We start from the raw sequence: 19,373 nt of genomic DNA, 5'->3' as shown, positions 1-19,373 counted from the left end.
TCAGTCTGCGTCAGAATCAGATGAGAAAGTCACAAGAAATCTCAGCATGATGGTGTCTGCAGACTACAAACACAAATGAAACCTGCCTACTGTAGAGATATCCTTAACATTTAAAGCGCTACAGGAAAGTTACACATGCCTTGATTCGGCAGCATAATTTGCTGCCAAATCCTGTTATTACATAAGTATACTTCAGAGCCCAAACTTCTGGTCCTTGATATTGTTAATCTTACACTTAGGAATAAATGTTCCAGCTCTGTGTATCTATACAGTGATTCAGTACTGTCTGACTTTTCAGGGGAAAGTTTTGTTGAGTACAAACTTCCTCATTTTTCTGAGGTCTCTCTTGACTTTTATATAACACTGTTCACTGTTTGCCTGCTGATCATTAGACACCTCCAACAAAAAACATATATAACAGCCTTTAGGTGTGCTTGACTGTTGGGTGGAATTAGGGCATGACATTTGGGAGTAATGGAAATAACTTACTCCATTTGAAGTCAGCAGGAGCTATTGGTGCTCCACGCCTCTAAAACTAAGATCTTTGTCTGTAGTTCTAAGAAGTCTGGATTTGGACGCAGCTGCTGGAGGTTGGGTATCTTGGGCTGAAGGGGTGTAGTACTGAGAAGGCCTCGGAAATGTAAGCGCTGAGGTGCGTGCTGGTGCTAAAATACGCTGCTGGGTGAGGCCTTGCTGCTGAGGTTAAATGAAATCAATACACTGAAGCAAAGCAAATAGGCAGGCCTGCTGGATTTCCTGAGCAGTTGGGGTGGGCTCTGTGACGTGGCTGTGCTGACAGCAGAACCCTGAAAAGGATCAGAGCATGGGGTGGGGGAGCAGCCTCACCAAATGGTGCCCTCAGGGCCTGTCGGGATGGGAAGGCTCTTCCACTGTGCTGCGCTGGGAGAACTGGTCTTCAGTTCCCTGGGGACGTGGGGATAACTAGACCAGGGTTTGTGCTGATCACACTCTTGGCAGAGCTTATTAAATCTACTATTAAAATGTCACTTTCACATAGGTGATAGAACGGGGGTTACTTTGTGGCAAACTGTAACAGAACGGTCCTCCCCAGTCAGCAAAAATCAGGCAGACAAACAATAAAGCCAGGCACATTCGTGTCATTTGGGCTGGCACTGTCAGTTCCACATCCCAGCCTTGCTAAATCCATTCCTGTGTGTCCAGAGCTCTGCTGTTGTTCATCTTCTGTAATGGGTGTTTCCTCCATAGTGGAGTCAGAGAGCTTCGAGTATTTCTGACCCAGCCATAGAGGGTCAGCATACCCAGATGCCAAGCTAAATCTGATTGCACTGTAAACCCTCAGGGAATTTCAGTTCGTATTTTGAAACTCCGAAGACAGGATTCTCACATAAACTTGACTCGGTCACTGACCCTTTTTCAAAAGAGGACATCCATATCACTGCAATGCCATGTTACCTTCCCCGGTGTGGTGACCCACAGGTGGATCATACTGCATCTGGGGCAGCAGGAACATGGTGGAATGCGTGGGGAAGGCAAGGGGATGCATCTCTAGAATTGCTAATGGGGATTAAAATTACATTACACAGCAGCAATTACAGCTTGCTCAAAAATTGTCTCCTGCCTGAACCAGCAAGAATGATCATCTTATTTGCCAATAAAACAAGCAAAACATGTTGTTTTTATGATGGTTGGTTTTTTATTACCTGAGAATCCTTTTTAAATTGCAGCATGAGCTCTACATTCCTGTGAGAAGATCTCTACTTAGAAGTGAGAGGGTTAGATCAATAGCAACCTTGTTAAATCTAGTGGGATTGTTCTACAAATTTGAGCTCTGATCAGTATGTGATAGAGATATGTACTTATACGTTGTTTGTTTGTTTTGCAGATCCTGGTTGCAAAATCCCCTGTTGCTCCATTTTCCGTTTTTTTCTACACCATTGAGAAATCAGGCTTGGTTCTTCAAGGTAGGATCAGAGCATTGATTACTTTCCTTTTACAAATAGTGTTTTAAGCAGGCTGAAGGCAGGTAACAGTGACGGTTGTTGAAATGGTGCTGGTTTTAACTGATTAAAAACAAAAACAAACCAAAAACACACACACACACACATTTGAACAGTCTAGTTGACAAGGGCAGCCTTCTGCTGCTTTCCCTGTCTCACCTTGGGTAATATTAAATTAGTTGCTGCATATTCACATGGATTTAAGAATAGGCCCTGAATTTATTACGTCTCCCTGTTTTCATTCAAAGTAAGTTGAATGGTTCTGGCATTGTTCCTATGGGAGAGATTTTTCCAGGAGGAGCATACCTGTCTATCATTAGTAGCATGTTCTAATAAATAGTTTCTCTTTAGCAAATGGCTCAGCATCAATAAAATATGGGAAATTAATATCTGTTCTCTATTTCTGTGATCACTTTAACGTGAATGCCACAGGACCCTAAATAATCCTAAGGTTCTCTATGGTGTGAGTATTGTACTGAAAAGATGGGTAATAGTATGATGGCAGGGAACTAGGGCTCTTTGTGGCCATCTCCTAAAATATATGTTTTTGAACCATTGTGAAAGAGGGAAATGCAGCTCTTCATTTTTTTTTCCCTATTTACCCCAGTAAGTATTCCTTTAATCTATCTATTTTTTGACAGACATTCATAGACCAACTGTGTTTAGTTCCTCCGTGTTGATATGCAGTCGTGGTCCTGATTGCTGCAGCAGTTTAGCAGACTTTTTGTTCAGAGGATACTTTCTAATATGTAGTCATGGTATTAAGAAAGCTGAGTATTGCTGTTTCTCAGGTTCCAGTGATTAGCAATCACTGATTGCTAAGTACTGATTTTAGCACTGATTGCTAATATAAAAATGCTACAGACTTTTTAAGGTATGTGAACAGTTTTCTTTCTTCTGATTGCCTATTTCCCACCTACAAACAGGCAGTACCAGATCAGCAACATATTTACATTTATTCATGATTAGATAAGCTTAAAATACTGGTAATACCTAGTTTAAGAAAACAAAAGAAAAGGAACAAAACTTTTTTTTTTTTTCTTCCATTTTATGCATCTACATAATGATAACATGAGGGTCCATTGGGTGTTTCCTAAACCTTTAAATATTATACCTAGTGTATTAGATGGCATTCTGTGACTTCAATTTGCCTTACGTGGTACTGGTAATTTTAAACAGGCTGCATGTACTAGCAATATTTTTTATTGGTTTAAACTGAGATGGCTTGCAAGAGTTGCTCTGGACATATTTTGATTAAGGACGGGGTATAAGACATACCACTTCTCTATCTCAATTATCTTCTGAGTTGCAGAGATGTTTCTGGTCATCATTAAAAAAGTAGACAACTTCCTGCTCTGTCTTCAGGCACTAATGTAGTGACACTTCGGGAAAGAAAAACTTGCTATTTCAGAAACTGGGATCATTTGTTCAGAGAGGATCTTTATTTGTTTCAAATCTTTTCAGTAAGCTGGGAAAATAGCTTCCTAAGGACTGAACCCTACCTTTAAAGAGCAGATTGGCCTGATAACATGTACTGATGATGGCAAGGCTCTCTGATAGTACGATGCTTAACAGCACTGTATGAGGAATATATCAATTACTCTTTTATCTGTATCCATATGTTTCTGGGGTGTGCATTCACCATTTTTCTAAAATCAGTGTGGATTTCTCTAAGTGAGCATTATCTTGCCATCAGGCATTCTTTGTATATTCGGAAAGCAGCTTGGAGCTTTTCTCTGTGTAAGCTTTTTCTTAGTTTATGACTATGCTGTTATGTTTAGATATTTTTTCCAAGATGGATAGTATGCAAGGGCATGGTTCCCCTGATAATGTGCCCCAGACTGTTTTACGTAGCAGGTAATGTCCTGGCCAGAGATCAGACAGCAGGGTCTGAACCTTAAATGTTCACATAGTGTAATCCAAATCTGGCATTTCTATGATTTTACATGCTGGTTCTTTTAGATTCTAGGTTTGGGAGTCTAGTGCTATTGGTGATGTCATGGTTCAATGATAAGGTCCTGTTGCTAGTATCCTTACAGAGTCTTGTAAGCACTTACACATGAGAAGCATCTCACAAAGTTTTACAAAGTAAATATTGCATGTTTCCTTCCCACACTTCAGTGAGCATTATTTCTGCAGAGAGAAGTGAGCAAATCACATGAAAATGATTGTTTCAGGTAAGATGTTGACAGGAGTTGCTACCTAACAAGACAGAGCCATTAGCAGAGTGATGGTGGGTGGCCTTGTGCAAGAGAGGCTAGAGTTTTTGTAAGAGTTGAAGCTTATACGTTCGACAGGGAAGCTGGATGCGAGGTAAGATGTCCCTAGGGCGACTGGCCGGGGGTTAGCTGGCGGGGGAGTTGTCCCTGTGTTGCGGTTTGAAGGATGTTGTAGAGTGCGAACAAGTGGAATCTGTCCCACAGCAGGATTGCAAAGGCAGCTTTCCCATTCAGTCTTTGTTGTTTAATTCAGTTGGTGTCAGGAGGTGAGCACATTCAGGGCGTCTGATGAGAACAAGTGGATGGGTGTGGGAACTGGTGGGAAGCGGCAGCTGTCTGAAATGCCCAGGATTCTTTCTTCTTACTCAGGGGGTCCCATCCCGGGACCATTAACCAATAGGCCATAAACAAAATTGATATCGGAAAATGTGGCTGGAAGCTCCTTGATTAGTGAGGGTGAATAGGGAATGAAAGACAAAGTGAAAGTGTGATTTAACAGTTCCACAAGCAATTTCCATTGCCACCTCTGAGGGATTAGGATGTGTGGAATAGGCTAAAAATGAGGAGGAGCTCCCCCCTTTTGTTCTGTGGGCCAGAGGATAATAAAACGGCAGGAGAGGCAGTGCGGCTAGTTAGGGATTTCACAGGCTGCTATTTGATGCAGTTTAAGGAGCCCTTTGCTATTGTTGCAGTTAAAATGGGAAGCGGAACTGTTCTCCATTCGCAAAAATCTCCAGCGTCCTCAGGAAGAGGGCTGAGAGCAAAAGGCTATTAAGATGGTAATGCTGCCCCATTTGGAGGAGTGTATCAAAATCCTCTTTGTCAGTGTAAGTCGCTGCTCTGTTTCCCTGGTGTCTTTGCATCTCATGGCCCCAGTGCAAGCACAGGAGTGTTCAGAGGAGATCCTAGTGAAGGAAGACCTACTTCTCTGGTGTTGTCAGAACAGAACTCCAGGTTGCCCAAGGGTGCCACAGAGAAAACTTTGCTTTTAAAAAATTTCATGTGTTCAGGGATTGAAAGAATCCAGTTATTCATTCCTTTTATTTCTGCTTTCAGACTGGAGAAATGAAATTTGATGATTGGAAAAAAGTGGTTTGTCACAGATTTAGCAAGGAAAGTCAGCCTTTGGTCTCCTCCTTTCATTGCTGCAGTATGGTCTGTGCAGTGGAGGAATGCAAACCCAAAAATACCCTCAGTTGCTTTTACATTGCAATGCAATGTCATGTGCTGCCACGCCGCAGTGTGACTCTGTAGTGAACCTGAATTACGATTGGAAAATCCAGTCTGACAGATCTCTGTTTTTGTAAAGCTTCTCCTCTTAGAGAGACAGAAACCTGGATCTAAACACTGCAAAATATTAAAACCTTTACTGTCTGCATGTGTATTCCGTTTAAGTACTTGTTGTTGCATGGATATTGCTCCGTAATGCAATATCCTAGTTAAAGTGAGTGACATGATTCTGTTAAGAAAAAGAATAACAAAAACAAACAAACAAACAAAAAAACCTTTGGATCTATTTGTTTAGGGCTGCAAGTCATAGGATGATTTTTGTCATTGCCAATGATATGAATTCTGTTTTGGGGTGGAAATGATTAGCTGATATTCATATATCAGTCAGAGCAGATTATGGGCTGATCTTGCCCAGCTGTAGTTTCAGAGAAGCTGAATGTAGCAGCTACTGGGTTAGGGCAGCTGGACTGGCAGATGTGACTTACATGTGTACATGCATATCCAGAAGGAAGACAGGATAAATAAGCTGATGTCAGTTCTAAGTTGTATTCTGTGGGTGATCTTCTGATGCTGGGGAATAAATACAAGACAGCAACAGAACCTACATACCAGCAACTGGCAGCTCAGCTGTCTGTGAAATACGTCTCCTTCCATCTCACCTAAGTAAATACCCTCTGGTACTAAGAGGGTGGTGCTGCAAAAGACAACGGAATGTGCTTGCCAACTGGAGAGCCTACTGGGACTTTTCAGGGAGTGCTTTTACCAAGTGATTAACATTGCTCGTGACTGAAAGAACTCAAGCTCTGGAAACATAAGACAAATAATATTAGTGAGCTACGACTTGCTTTTGAGTAATGATTTATTTTCAGCTTTATAGGGTTTAAAGATGAGTGCAATCAGGAGGTCACCCAAACTGACCCCCCATATTTCCTATATGCTTCCTTCAGATACTTGATAACTTATGATACACTGAAGCATTTCTTCTAGGAAGGCATTTGCTGTAATTTGAAGGCATCAAGAAATGTGAGTTCCTACTTTGCCTTGACAGTGTTCTCCAGTTTTAGCTCTCTGGCTGCTATATGCTTGTTCTGTATTTCAGATTAGAATTTGTCTGCCTTCAGGTTTTGGATTCAGTTCTTTTTATGACCTTCATTGCCAAATAATGGAGCCCTCAGATTGTTGCAGTTTTTCATGAGTGTACATGACGTCAAGATTTATCCTTCCATGTTTCTATTCTTCCATTTGGAAGAAATTTATAACTGTCTGCAAACTTAACCTGAAAACTTCTGTGCCTCGTGCTGTCTCCCCTCACTACCTCAAGAAAGGACAGAATACTTTATGCTGCCAAATTGAAGATTTGATTTGATTCCTGTCCCAGCAGGACTGGTTGATTAGTTAGTTAATTAATCAGCCCTTTCTCCTTCCTGCCCTCTTTTCCACCGGACACGTGTCTGCATGCACACAACACAACCTTGCCTGTGATGTCTTATCGAGGCAGGTGACTTCTTGTAGGTGGTACTGGGAGGAGAGTTTCTTAGGTTTTCAGTTTTACAGTGCTAAAGGTGGAAGAATTCTAGGAACAGCCAAATCTTGGGAAACCTTGTTACATTGTCTTTCATTTGTCACTAATGTAGTGAAAGAAGCTCATTTTGGTGTCAAAATAGCACAAAGTTTGGGTTTGTAGGGCAGCATGGCAAATGGTCTCCAAAGTGCTATAACTAATTTATGTGGCTGAAGCAAGTGAAAAGTGCCTCATTTTATTTTGTAAAGAAATGCTTTGGTAATGAGTAGCGAGGTAGAAAGGGAATTCTGAAAGAAAGGGCAGCATTATTTGTATTGTATTGTGTGAGTTTGAACAGTGAGAGACAATGATTTACTGCATCAAAAGCTTTCATTCAATTGAAGAACTGTAACTATAAAGTGACCTTTGTCTGGAGCAACATGGATATAATCTGTAAAATGAAGCAGGGTTGTACTTGATGTGTGAATGGATGGAAGACAGATTAATGGGAATAAAGTTGTGCTTTGCTATTGAGATGGTAACAGATTTGCAGTGCCACTGGTGATTTCCGGCCCTATTGGAGGGATAAAGATGAACTGATCATTGTTAGGATCTCTATGGGGTGGAACAGTTTTTGATGTATTCCCCACAGGACACTGAAAGACTCATGCTACTTGTAACAGGTTTATAATAATGAGAGCAAAAAAAGCATGATCAGTTTGTAGGCTAGGTCCATCTTGACAATAAGGGATGTGAAAAAAATAAGACCTCCATCATTCCTTTGCCAGCAAAATCGCCCTGTTGATGTAGCTGACATAAACGAAAATTTCCAGATAGTTCTTGGCATTTGGGTGGAAAGGATTACTAAACCTGACCCAGGAATGCTGTTGACTTGGATGAGAGCATCCTCACTAGGTGGCTTGGTGGGAATTGTTCGGCTGCTTTGCAGCTGCATTGGCAGAGCCTCGCTGGAGTAACCCAACTCTGTGGCTGGCACAGATATAAAGACAACTGAAAATGGTAATGAAGAGAGGTGGAGGGAATTTTTTTTAATTGTTAAGGAAGACTAGAGGTATCTTAGGTTGAGATCCAATAGAAACAAAACAAACCCCGTCATTTCATTAAAGTTAAATGTTTTCCTCTGCAAGCATGCTCTTTCTAGCTGCATAGTAGATAGACAAGAGATTGGTAAAGTTTTTGTCCAAACGTTTGCTGTTACTCTAACTTGCAGGAGGATGTTACACTGGATAAATCCAGCGTAGTACACAGTATTGAAGTACCTGCTTATTTCTGAATGCAAACATAAAGGCACTGAAGATAACAGTACAGCTTTCCTGCAGTGAATGCCAAGCATATCCCTAAATGATTTGCTAGATTGCAACCAAAGTGCCAGCATTTAATTTTTCTGAAGTTTCACTGAATGTAATATGAAAAAACTTACTGCAAGCAGTGTGCCAAATCTGTTCTCATTTATGCAAGTGTGAATCAAAACCTATTTCTTCTGAGCCAGTGTTGTTAAACAAATGAGCTGAAGAATATGAGTGTATTTGCAAAGATTCAGTCTCTGTTCAAGACTGTCATATACCACAGGCCTTCTGGGACAAAATGGTCCCACTTCAGAGAAATCTCGTCCTTACTAGTCTCACAGTAATGAATTCCTGATCAAAGTGAGTTGCTCCCCTGTGTTTTCAGCACAGTGCTAAAGCAAATGGCCTTTTTTCCAAAAGGCTTTTAGCATAAGGAGTGAAGGTGCGTGTTGATTAGAGGTAGTATCGGTGATTTGTGACATTATATTGTGCTGGGAACTTAATTTTCTCATAGAAGTCCAAGACTCTACCAGATTGCCTGGTGTTAACATAGAAGATGTTACATCTTTCAGGCTACAGATTTGTAGAATAAGGACAAATGTACTTAGAGTGGACTTAATGTTCTTAAGCAAACATACTCATGAGTAGGAAGCCAAGAAAATGTCCAAAAACATGTTTTTCAGCCAGAATAAAGTCATATGCTTTTGTGTGCAGCTTATGAAGGCAAGAAGCAGTTAAGTCTTACGGTGATGGATCCCTCTCTCACATAGGCACGACTACATTTCTTTTGCTGTTCTCAGAGTTTGTCTGTTCTGGCATTTCATCAGCATGTTTGGTGAAGCCATCACTACCTCATTTTATCTCATAGAACGATAGTTAGCAATAGAGGACAATGACCCCAATGACGTAGCCTTTGTAGTAGATGTACCATTTCTGTAGCCGTAGGACTTGATGTATTCTGCATGTTAAGATTTCTGAGTGTACGACTTAGCTGCCAAACAGAGCTGCTGGAAGCTGTGTTGTTCTCTGCGCTAGGGAGGGGAGAGCGGTGCAGAGATCTGGCGGTTTGCTCCAGTCTAAACCTGTACATCTCCACGGCGCAATGCTCTGTAGATATGCACATTTGAGTAGCACTTCACAGAAACTAGAAAACTTTGCCCAAGGGGGGGCTTATTAGCACAGGGATAGCACTTGCAAACAAGGTTCCTGCTGCTTTGGCCCCAGCGCTGTTTTTCTTTAAACTTTCTCTGTGTTTCCAGGATTAACACAGCTAGAACAACCTCAGATATCTCTGCATCTGATGCATAGACTTGCCCTGTCTTTAAAATGGACTAACCACAAATTTAAATGATCTTATCATGTAGGCTTAAATCTCTCCTGATAAGATGGAACAGGAATATATAGCACTTTCATGCAGACTGACACGTGATAAACCCTCCCAACAAACAGGTTTTTACTTCAAAAAGTTTTTCTATTTACAGTCATTCCCTTAAATTAATAATGTTGGATGGTATTATATTTTTTTTCCATAATATTCACTTGAACTTTTAACCAAATATTTGTCAACTGTATATTTGTACCCCCTTTTCACTACATTTCAGTGTTCGTGCAGGATAAGTATAAAAGGTAATGTGCTACCTGAGATTTTGTAACTATCCATGTAAACGTTGCTGTTTGTAAAAAGCAAATTTCCATATACTAATCAAGCAGGGGCCATAGGCATTCTGGATATCTAGTAGAAAGCCAAAAAATAAACTACAGGAGACACATCCTATTAAAACAGACTGAACATTAGTAACAAATACATGCAAGAGACAGTACTATGATAAGCTATAAACCACTATTTACCTACAGAATTTATTTAGCGATTACTTCAGTTTACAGTAGATCTGAGTGTAATGCTAGTTACATAGTGTTAGTGATTGTTATGGCATTTCTCCTCATTGTTTATGCTGTAATGAAACCAAAACCTGGCCCTTTGTCATTCAGTTTTGTCAAGACCCCTGAAAAATTTAGGCGATTAAATTTCAGGACTGGATTGAGTTAACTAAGGGTGACAGAGATAGAGAGATGATGGTTTGTTAGAGCATGGTGTGTCAGCCCTGGTTTGCCACCTGAATAACCCTAGAGGGTCTGCCCAAGGTACGGCTGAAGCCAAGCACTGCACACGTGGGTGAAGAGGCAGCGCAGGTAGAATATGCTAGAAATTAGCAGTTTTCCAGAAGATGTTACTGTTGAAAAGATTTTGCTCTGTTTTCCGCTGAATCTGATTTTCATTTACACTTCCTAGCTTTTCCATTACAGAAACAGTGGCCAATATTAGCCCAAAGCCCTACAAAGGTGTGCTCCCCAGAAGCAGCAGCAGAGATGTGGAGAGTGACATTTCTAGGGTATGTTGCACAACTATTGGAGTGCTATCAAGCAGTCTGATAGAGTGACTTCTCAAGAGTGCTATGTGCTGTTCTGGAAACCTCAGCTGGGATGTTCACTGAGTGAGTAAGCTTAGAATAGGCTTATGTCCTAGAAGGCTAATGTCCCGAGTCCTGAATGACAAGCATAGCACTCCTGTAGATGTTCTGAGTGTATTTTGGGATGAGACGCTTTTGCTTAGTAACATATAGGGAAAAAAAACACATCATATTCTTCCTTCAGGCTGCGTACATTACATTTGATGGAAGGCATGTCAGCTTGGAACTGCACAGTTAAAACTAAGTGAGTTTTCAATGAGCAATACCCTCCCTTTTACCTTTTTATCCATATTTGTGCTGTGAGTGAATTACCCAGAACAAGCTATCAGGCAGGCAGGCAAATATATTATAGCTGCTTGTTTGTAGTTTGTATCCTATCTGCTGGGGTCATTTGCTGGGGTTCACCGAAGAGCAGAACATCCTGTTTGCTTCATTTTCTTTTGTCTGTCCCGCACCAACACAGGGAGAATATTCCTATATGTCTTTTCTTTTCTGCTCTGAAATGGGATCACAGTACTCCTGATTGTGTTCAATAGCTGGAAATGCTGAGGATATCCGATTGCTGAGGTCTCTTATTTTAAACTCCACATGCCAGGAAAAGTATGTGGGATCCCACCAGCTTAGCACTGGAGGGTGCAGGATGCATCAACAGGAAAACCAAACAAAACATGAAGTGAAATTCATTTGAAAAGGGAAGGGACTCTTATACCACCCATCAGCAGTGTTTAAACTATTCGTATCCACACAATAGGCCTTTTATTTTCCTTCACTACTTCTAAATATGCAAACTATCTTAAATTGATTTTTAGATCTGCAGCTGCCACTAAAGTCAGTGGGAGCTGTAGGTGCTTGTTACCTTTGAAAATCAAGCCAATGTATTCTAATATGATATCAAAAGCCAAAAACGCTAAATTAGGGTGGTTGAAGCATAACACTGGCAGTCCTGCAGTGTGATCCCAGCCACTTTCATATTTAATACAGAGGCACAGCCTCATGCTGTGCACATCAGAGCTCAAAGGTATGTTGTTTCTTCTCTGCCTTTGAGTTTTCTCCCCCGGCATCTCTGTGGCCTTGCTTCATCACGGCCGTCCTTCCAGCTGGGTAACACTGACCGGGACTCTGCTGGTCACCACGTGAAACAGGTGGGCTCCCCACTTTTCTCTACGGTGGACTGCACTGGGGAGCAGGTGGTCACAGCACTGACCTGGAGCCTTCCACCCACCATAACCACTGAGAGCACTCGCAGCCACCCCAGGCACGGTTTGCTTTTCATTTTGAAGATTTGCCATGCCCTAGGAGAGGCTCCTAAGCTGTGGCCAGAAGTCAGAGCAAGGCCAGATTTCTCCTGTGCAAAATGAACTAAATTCCACTGTCAAGTCTGAACATGAGGAGAGAAGGGCGGCTCTCCAGCTGGCCCCAGCTGTCTGGGCTCAGCAAGGACACCGCGTGTTCCTGCAGCACTCAAGGGCACAGGAAACTCCGGAGTACAAATGTGATCTGCAGAGGGGTAAATGAGCTGACCCACCTGAGGGCTGCGGCCGACAGCGTGGCACTGATCAAGGCCAGCTTGCCTCGCACTCAGTTCAAGACTGTCTCCCCTGCAAACAGATCTTTGCAGAAGAGGAGAGCAGGCTGAGGATGAAGCTGTCCGCCCGCTCTTGCGCCTGCCCTGTTTTTGGTATAGCTTTGCTTACTGGGAGCATGATTTTGTTCACCCAGTAAGGTGACAGAATGAAGCGGGAACATCTTGCTAAGCCTAAACCAGATATGAACGAAGGCAGAATATGTCAAGGAAGCAGCTAGTACCACTGCCTTCATCCTTTCAGTCATTATGTGTTAGCTGACACCTGTAAATGCTTTGGGTTGGGGTAGGTCTTTGGACCAGGTTTGGAAGGGCCTTGGACCAGTCTCACAGACTGAGGTAAAGGCAAGAAGAAACCCATTTTTTGGTCAGAGTGATTTCCTGAGTGATCCATGTAAATAGCTTAGTTACTGTATGCCTCAGTTTACCTGTCTGTAAGTAAATGATAATAATTACCATACGGGTGCAGAAAATTAACCTTCCACTCCCACAAGTATCTGCAGCATGTCATTACAGAAACTGCAACTCGTACCTAATATAAGCAAATGTGCGCTTCAGGTACAGCTTGGGAAGTGGCCAGCAAGAATGGTAGACAGTTCACTACAAAATGCTGTTCTAAAAGACGTGTATTAGCTCAGCTGTCGAGAGCTGCATGACAGTTCCAGATGTTCCTGTGTTCAGAGGAGGGCTTTTTGTAAGTAGGAGGTCAAAGGGATGGGAACTGACTGGTGGGTGATTGCCTGGAATTCTCTTCCCTAGTCCCGAATTAGGCGAGAGAAGTGGGTGGTGAACCAGGACACTTTCTTTTCCCTTTGTCTGGATCAGGGTAGATGAAATCTATGACTTGGCTATGCCTGGGTTGATGGTCCAGAGAAGATGGCATAGTTGTCATTAGATTTGTTCACCTGTCCTTCCCATAGCATGAAGAGTGAGTGATAATTTAGTAACTTGTCCAAAACAATTACTTGTCCAAGAAGAATAAAATTCTGCAGGAAAGGACAAATGGTAAGTCTGTCGTAAACAGGGCTTGCCAGCTGTCTGTTTACAGATCAGGGGATATGGATTTTGCTGAATGATCTAAAGGCAATTTTTGCTCATAAGGTAGGAGATGGGACTGGAAGGGGTCTAGCGCTAATGCTGATTTCAGGAAGTGTGTTCAGAAGCCTGGGTATTTTCGAGTAAGTATATTCCAAGTCTAAACTGTGGTCCTCACATGCACTTCCTTGAATAGTTGCTAAGGATTAAGTTGTTTTGCTTTTCTTTGGTTTTTGTTTGTGTTGGGTTTTTGTTGTTTTATTTTGTTTTCTCCTCTATTGCTCAGAATCAGTAGCTTAACTGGTTCAGAGAAAGCTAGTTTAAATTGTCTTTTGTTATTGCTTGCACCCCAGACTGGCGTTTTTATCAGTTCGTTGGTTCTGTGTCGGTTTTTTCATAGTACCGCATATTGTTGGTAAAATAAGGAGGCTTTAAAATACAGGAAGTAGAGGTAATGTTGATCTTGAAACACCAGCAATTGAAAGGACCATTCAGGGTTTCCTTCAAAACAAAACCAAGTGGTAAGATAATGCTAACCAGGGCTGTGTGCCCAGGAGAGCATCATAATGAAGCATCCACTGTTATTGTTCAGCTCAGTGTTTGTTCTTCATGTGAACAAAAGGAAGGAAGAACTCTGCTATCAGGCTAGAGAGGAAGGAGTCTTTGTTGCCCTTGGCTACCCTAACTTTAAATGTGAGGAAGCACAGGGCACTGCAACATAACCTTTCTGCAGTATTAGATGGGGGAAAATTGATAGTTCAGGAGGTTAAGGGCGGACACTGTTTATCTAAATAATAGGTTTCCCTTGCATGAAAGCCCCAAATCAGGTATGACAGTGCTAGTATTTTATTTACGTCATGTGAGTCAGAGGTTTTAAGCCTTGGTTCCTCTGCTTTGCTGCTTCTCTGCTGTTCTGTTCCCCCTCTGCATCGTTGCTCACCATCAGGAACAGTAAGAGATGCCATTTCCTTATTGAGTATGGCAGGCACGGAGTGTCCTTAACGCAAAGTTCAGTCATGTTGCTGAAGCATCAGGAATGTATCTGCTCGAGACTGAATGAGCCAGGCTTACTGTACTTTTCTGCTCCTGCTCCACCCATAGAGTTGTCTGCTGAAGTGGCAGAATCCCTGCCATCCCTCTCCCCCTCCTTCAAACCATGAGGCTGACATGCTGTCAGATTAATGAGGAAGTTTATTATGCTTAGAGTCATTGTTTCAGATCTTCAGATGACTAAGGCAGTGACTGTGCCATCAGCTCTGGCTGCCTGTACTCTTACTTTGGTTCATCTGGTCTGTGTCCCATCTCTGTAAGTATCAAGGGACATTGGAGAAGCAGATTTTCATCCCATTAGAGGCAATGCCATGTTGTTGAGGTGTTTGGGAAAAAAAAATGGAAAAAGTGTGTGTATTTTGATTCTGGTATAAAGGGTTCTTTTCTTGTATTTGATGCTATGAATTTTCTGGGCCCAGAGTGAAAGAAGTTCACACATATTTTCCAGTTTTGTCTTCATATTCATTGTGCACCCACAGATTGACTTCTTAATTCACAGGCTGCCATGATGTGTGTGATATACAAAATGCCACTTCCATACATGTATGGCAGAGTCTATCTCCATAATTCCAAAATCTAAGGAATTTGCTCTCTCCAACCTGTAAGACATGAGTTTTAGAAGAGTGCTTGCGAACTTTATAATATAATGTCTGAACAGAATATATGTCTTGTGAAGAGCTGCCAACATTAGTGTAGACAGAGCAAGAACGTTACTTACAGAAAATCATCTTATTTTGTTTAATATAAATGTTCTGAGGACACACTGATTTAACAGAGTGGAAGCATGTGGTAAGAATGTAAAGAGAATTCCATGACTCTACGGAGATGGTAAGTGTGAGGAATGTTCTTTGAAGGGTCAAAGTATGTCAATCACATACAGTGTGGATGAAGGCGCGAGAATTAGGGCCAAGGTCAAATCAGATATGCTTCTTGTATGGCAAATACTGTTCTGGAGGTGATCAACTTCTGTGTAAAACCATACTGGATACAGGAAGAAATAAAAACAAATATTCGGTACTACATTATTGGTATTGTGGCTCTGTAAAACCACAAAGTTCAAGACAGAAAATGGAAAGAAAACTCTGAATGTCCTGGAAAATAAAGTTAAGAAATAAAATGAACTCAGACCACCCATAAGTAGCCTTCTGGAAATAGATTGATCTTTACTTCACATAGTAGATGTGAAAGCACAGTAAAATGCTGGAAACACAGATGGAGCAGTGGAAGGAAGACTGCCCAGACATAGTTTTATTTCATTACTGGCATCTTAAAGTGTGGTGATTCTTTGAAGAAAAAAAAAAAAAAAAAAAAAACAAGATTACATTTAGCACATCTTAGTCAAGCCCCACAGCAAGTATACTCAGGTTACAAGTACAAATGTTTTGGTTTTGTTTTTCTAATTGCTAACCCTAGAAATTATTTGTTTTCTAAAAAGCTAAAAGGAGTTCTTTCCTTCTCACATGTAATCATGAGTGGTTTTAACAGAATAAATCGTGTATTCCATGCCAGCTAAAACTGTTGTCTTCAATTATGCCAGTAATGGAGTTCTACGTGTGCAGTTACAGTTTTTATACTTGGGTGTTAAAATAAAACTGAAGAGACACAGAGGAAATAGTATCTGCTTTGGTTTTTGTGTTTGTGGTCCATTTGCTGAACAGAGCTAGCAAGGCTGATTGAGGAGCTGACATCCAGTAGTGTAACTGAAGACAATAGAGGAACTTCTGAGTACGGCCAGGGAACAATTATCCTGAATAAAGTAGGTGCTGTTTTGATGCATCTACAGTTAGAGCTGCCTTGTACTGTGAGGGGGCTTCCTCTCCTTCCCAGGGCTAGGTGGCTGGGTGAAACCTCCTGTAGAATGAAACTCCAGGGCAATTCTCTGAAATGCCTCACCTCTTCACCTGCTCCGAAGGGGAAAGCTATTTCTAAATACAATGCAAATCAAAAGGCATCTCTTTGGGGGGTGATTTACTCCTTTACCTTGGGTAGAAGCTTAGTGGAACTCACAGGAGCTCACAGGAAGCTACACTGGACCCAGAGAAGGAGACGCAATCTTCACATGGCTCCTGGAATTGGGTTTCTCATTTGGGGACTGGACTTGCTAACAGAATAGTTTGCAGTAGGAGACCCAGCTGAAAGCTGCCTGTGGACAGGGAAAAGCTTTTTATGAAAAGAATACTAGTAAAAAGGCTAAACCAGTTACCAGGAGGAAACTTTTTCGAGTGAACAGATCTGGCAAAAGAAACAAGAATACATAAAGCAGTGTTACTGCAAAACAGTGTTTCTTGAAGGAAAATGGTGTCGTATCCACAAGCTAGCAAGAGGCATATCGGTTACTGTAGGAGGAGTTCAGTGGCATCAGATAGACCAGTGTGGTTGTTTACTGGTAGGGATACATGACAGTATTTACAGTATTCAGGAAGAAGAGAAAGACTGAAGACTTTGCTGTGTTTTATTAACATTCTCTTTCCAACACAAATCACATTGAAGAAGACAACAGATAAATCCTGATTTCACTTTATTAGTAGTTGTTGAGATATGCTTTTATTACAAGAAATGGGAAACAGATTACACCAGCAAACACATCTGGCCTCAGCCTGGCCTTCAAGTCATCCAAAAAGAAGCACGAAATATGGCGTTGTTTACAGCCAGGCACTCACAATCCCACACAGCTGCAGGGGTGAGAGGCAGCCGAATAAACTCTCAAGACAAGCTGACAACAGCTCCACTGCTGGGGTGCCCCTTTTACAGACGAGACAACAACAGATGAAGAAATCTTGAGAGTGACCCAGAGCAGTACTCATTAGTGAATGAAGCACAGGCAGGAAATGGGACAAGATTCCTTTTGTCATAGTTTTTCACCCATCTGTCCACCCGCCCCACAGCCACCCACATGCAATCAAGTCTAGTCCTAGTCCCAGTCAAACTCCAGAAAAGTTATACAAATAAAACCTCCAGTGATTTCATGCAGACCCCTTCCAAGTTACATTTGCCCCATTAGCAAAGAATGAAAAATCGATGGGTTTAGTACAGGCACGTTTATCACCGCAATTGAGATTTATTACAAGGGGTTATATTCAGGTAAAGCTGATTAGGATTGTGTAATTCCTCTTACGTCTGTCTGCCCATCCGTTTCTCTGTATATCTACTGTTTATTATTGATTACTAGCACTTTTACTGTGTCTATTGTATTTCCTTTGTATGGCAAAGCAGGGATTTTTATTTTATGTAGGTATATACTCTCTTGGTGTGTCTAAAACAGATGCATTTGATTTCCAAAATGTCAGCGTTTGCACACAAAGCAAAAACATTTCTGAAGCTCTGAAATGGATTCTCTGAGGGATCAAATGTTATTTGGAGATTTTAAAATTATAATAACATAAACACTTCAGTTGCTTGGGATCTTTTGTTTGTAAGTACAACTCACTAAAAATCTTGCTCATGTGTTATTAAAAATCTTTTTTTTTTTTTCTCTCATGTATTGAAAGTAGATTTTTACCTGTATTTCTCAGCTGGAGTTGAGTAACAGAAGTCTTTTACAGACACCTTTGTGAAGGACTCTCCTTCTTCCAAGTGGCTGCCGTTCTCTTCTTTACCAGAACTGTGACTGCAGTGTGCTGCGAGTAGTTGCACTTTATTCCCTTGCTGGTCGTAGTCCCTTCACACTTGACTTCGCTCCTCAGGGGCTGTTTTTAAACAGAGCACTTGTGTATGAGCTGTTCATGAGATTCCTCTGAAAGGAAACTTCTCATGTATCAGCCTCTGAGCTTGAGCATCAAGAAAAAGGAGAGTCAAATCTGCAGCTTACCATAATTGTTTTTAAAATCATGAATTCACCCAGGCTTGAAATAGTGTCCTGTGACACAGTGTCCTGTGACTGTGTAGAGTGCCAGGGTAACATAAAGTAGCCGGAGAATTCAAGTCAGCATTAAAAAAAAAAAAAAAAAGCCCAACCCTTTCCCCCCTAAAACAAGAATACTTTAAGATTGGTCATTGGCATTCTCAATTTTCAGATCCATAGTAGTATTGTATCATAGCACTCTAAGAGTTTAAATATGTTATTTAAGCAAAAGAGCACATAAGGAAATTAATTTAAGAAATGGCGCTGGGAGATCTGCACTTGCAAAAAAAAAACCCTGCCTGTTGAGATGGAAACTTATGGCACCCACCTCTCCTTTCCTTCTGTGTGGCAGGAAGAAAAGAAACAAAGATGTCTATGCAGAGGGGTTTGATACCAGTAATATGAAAAGTGTTTTGACCATATCCATATTAATACTTGTGTGCAGCAGTACTGACAGATTTACTGACAGTCACATACAACTGTGGTCACAAGAAACAACACTAGAAGGAAGTGATTTTCTTCTGTCATTCTTTACCATGCTGGGAAGCCTGTTGTGTTAAAGCTTCTGAGCTGGTGCATCATACCAAAAATAGTTCCCCCGTTTAACTTTTGTAGCAGATTAGTTTACTCTTCTTTTTCAAACTTGTTAAAGCTATTCTAGACTGGGTTTTCTGGACAAAAGGAAAAATAGTTTTGCATTTCATTTGGTATGGTTTCATTTTGTCTTTCACTTATCCTGAGGAGCCCAGAACTGGTTGTTCTAGAGGACAACATACCCACACACCTTTTCTATAGCCTTGTCCCCCAAGGTACCTCAGCACTGATCTGAGGCAAGTCTCTTGAAGCTCAGCACCCCTTTTTAGAGCTCCCACTTGAATCAGTCCACATAGGTATCACGGCAGTTTTCCATGCTGATAAATATCCACAAGGAGCCTCTGTAAGAAGACCACCTTGTTCCACCAGATACCAAAGAGATACGAAGCAATTGCTAATCAACGTGATTTTAAGTTTAACTGGGGAAGAATGCTGCAAGTTATCAGAACAGTCTTAGAGGCATCTGGTTTGCCACTTTTGGAGCCTTATTACTACCTCCTGCGCTGTCAAGATGGTAATGGTAGCTGTCGGACATTACTGCATCTCCTCTTACCAGTGTGTCTAGGC

General features: G+C 41.4%; 1 protein-coding gene across 8 annotated transcripts in view; it reads left to right on the top strand.

Moving 5' to 3' along the window:
- RAD51B (RAD51 paralog B) overlaps window positions 1-19,373 on the top strand; it is a 458,335-nt gene that overhangs the window by 289,590 nt on the left and 149,372 nt on the right. For all 8 annotated transcript variants that reach the window (XR_014317663.1, XR_014317664.1, XM_082762401.1 and 5 more), the window contains one exon: window positions 1,865-1,943. Coding sequence is in view for 6 of the 8 variants with exons in the window: in XM_082762401.1 (XP_082618527.1) it covers window positions 1,865-1,943 (79 nt within the window). In the remaining 2 variants the exon portion in view is untranslated. The remainder of the gene's footprint in view (window positions 1-1,864; window positions 1,944-19,373) is intronic.

This window comes from Aythya marila (genome assembly GCF_965140915.1).
Source record: "Aythya marila genome assembly, chromosome: 5".
In the NCBI taxonomy this organism is placed as follows: Eukaryota; Metazoa; Chordata; class Aves; order Anseriformes; family Anatidae; genus Aythya; species Aythya marila.
Note: the sequence above shows the minus strand (reverse complement) of the source record. Positions and strands in the feature narration are given on the sequence as shown.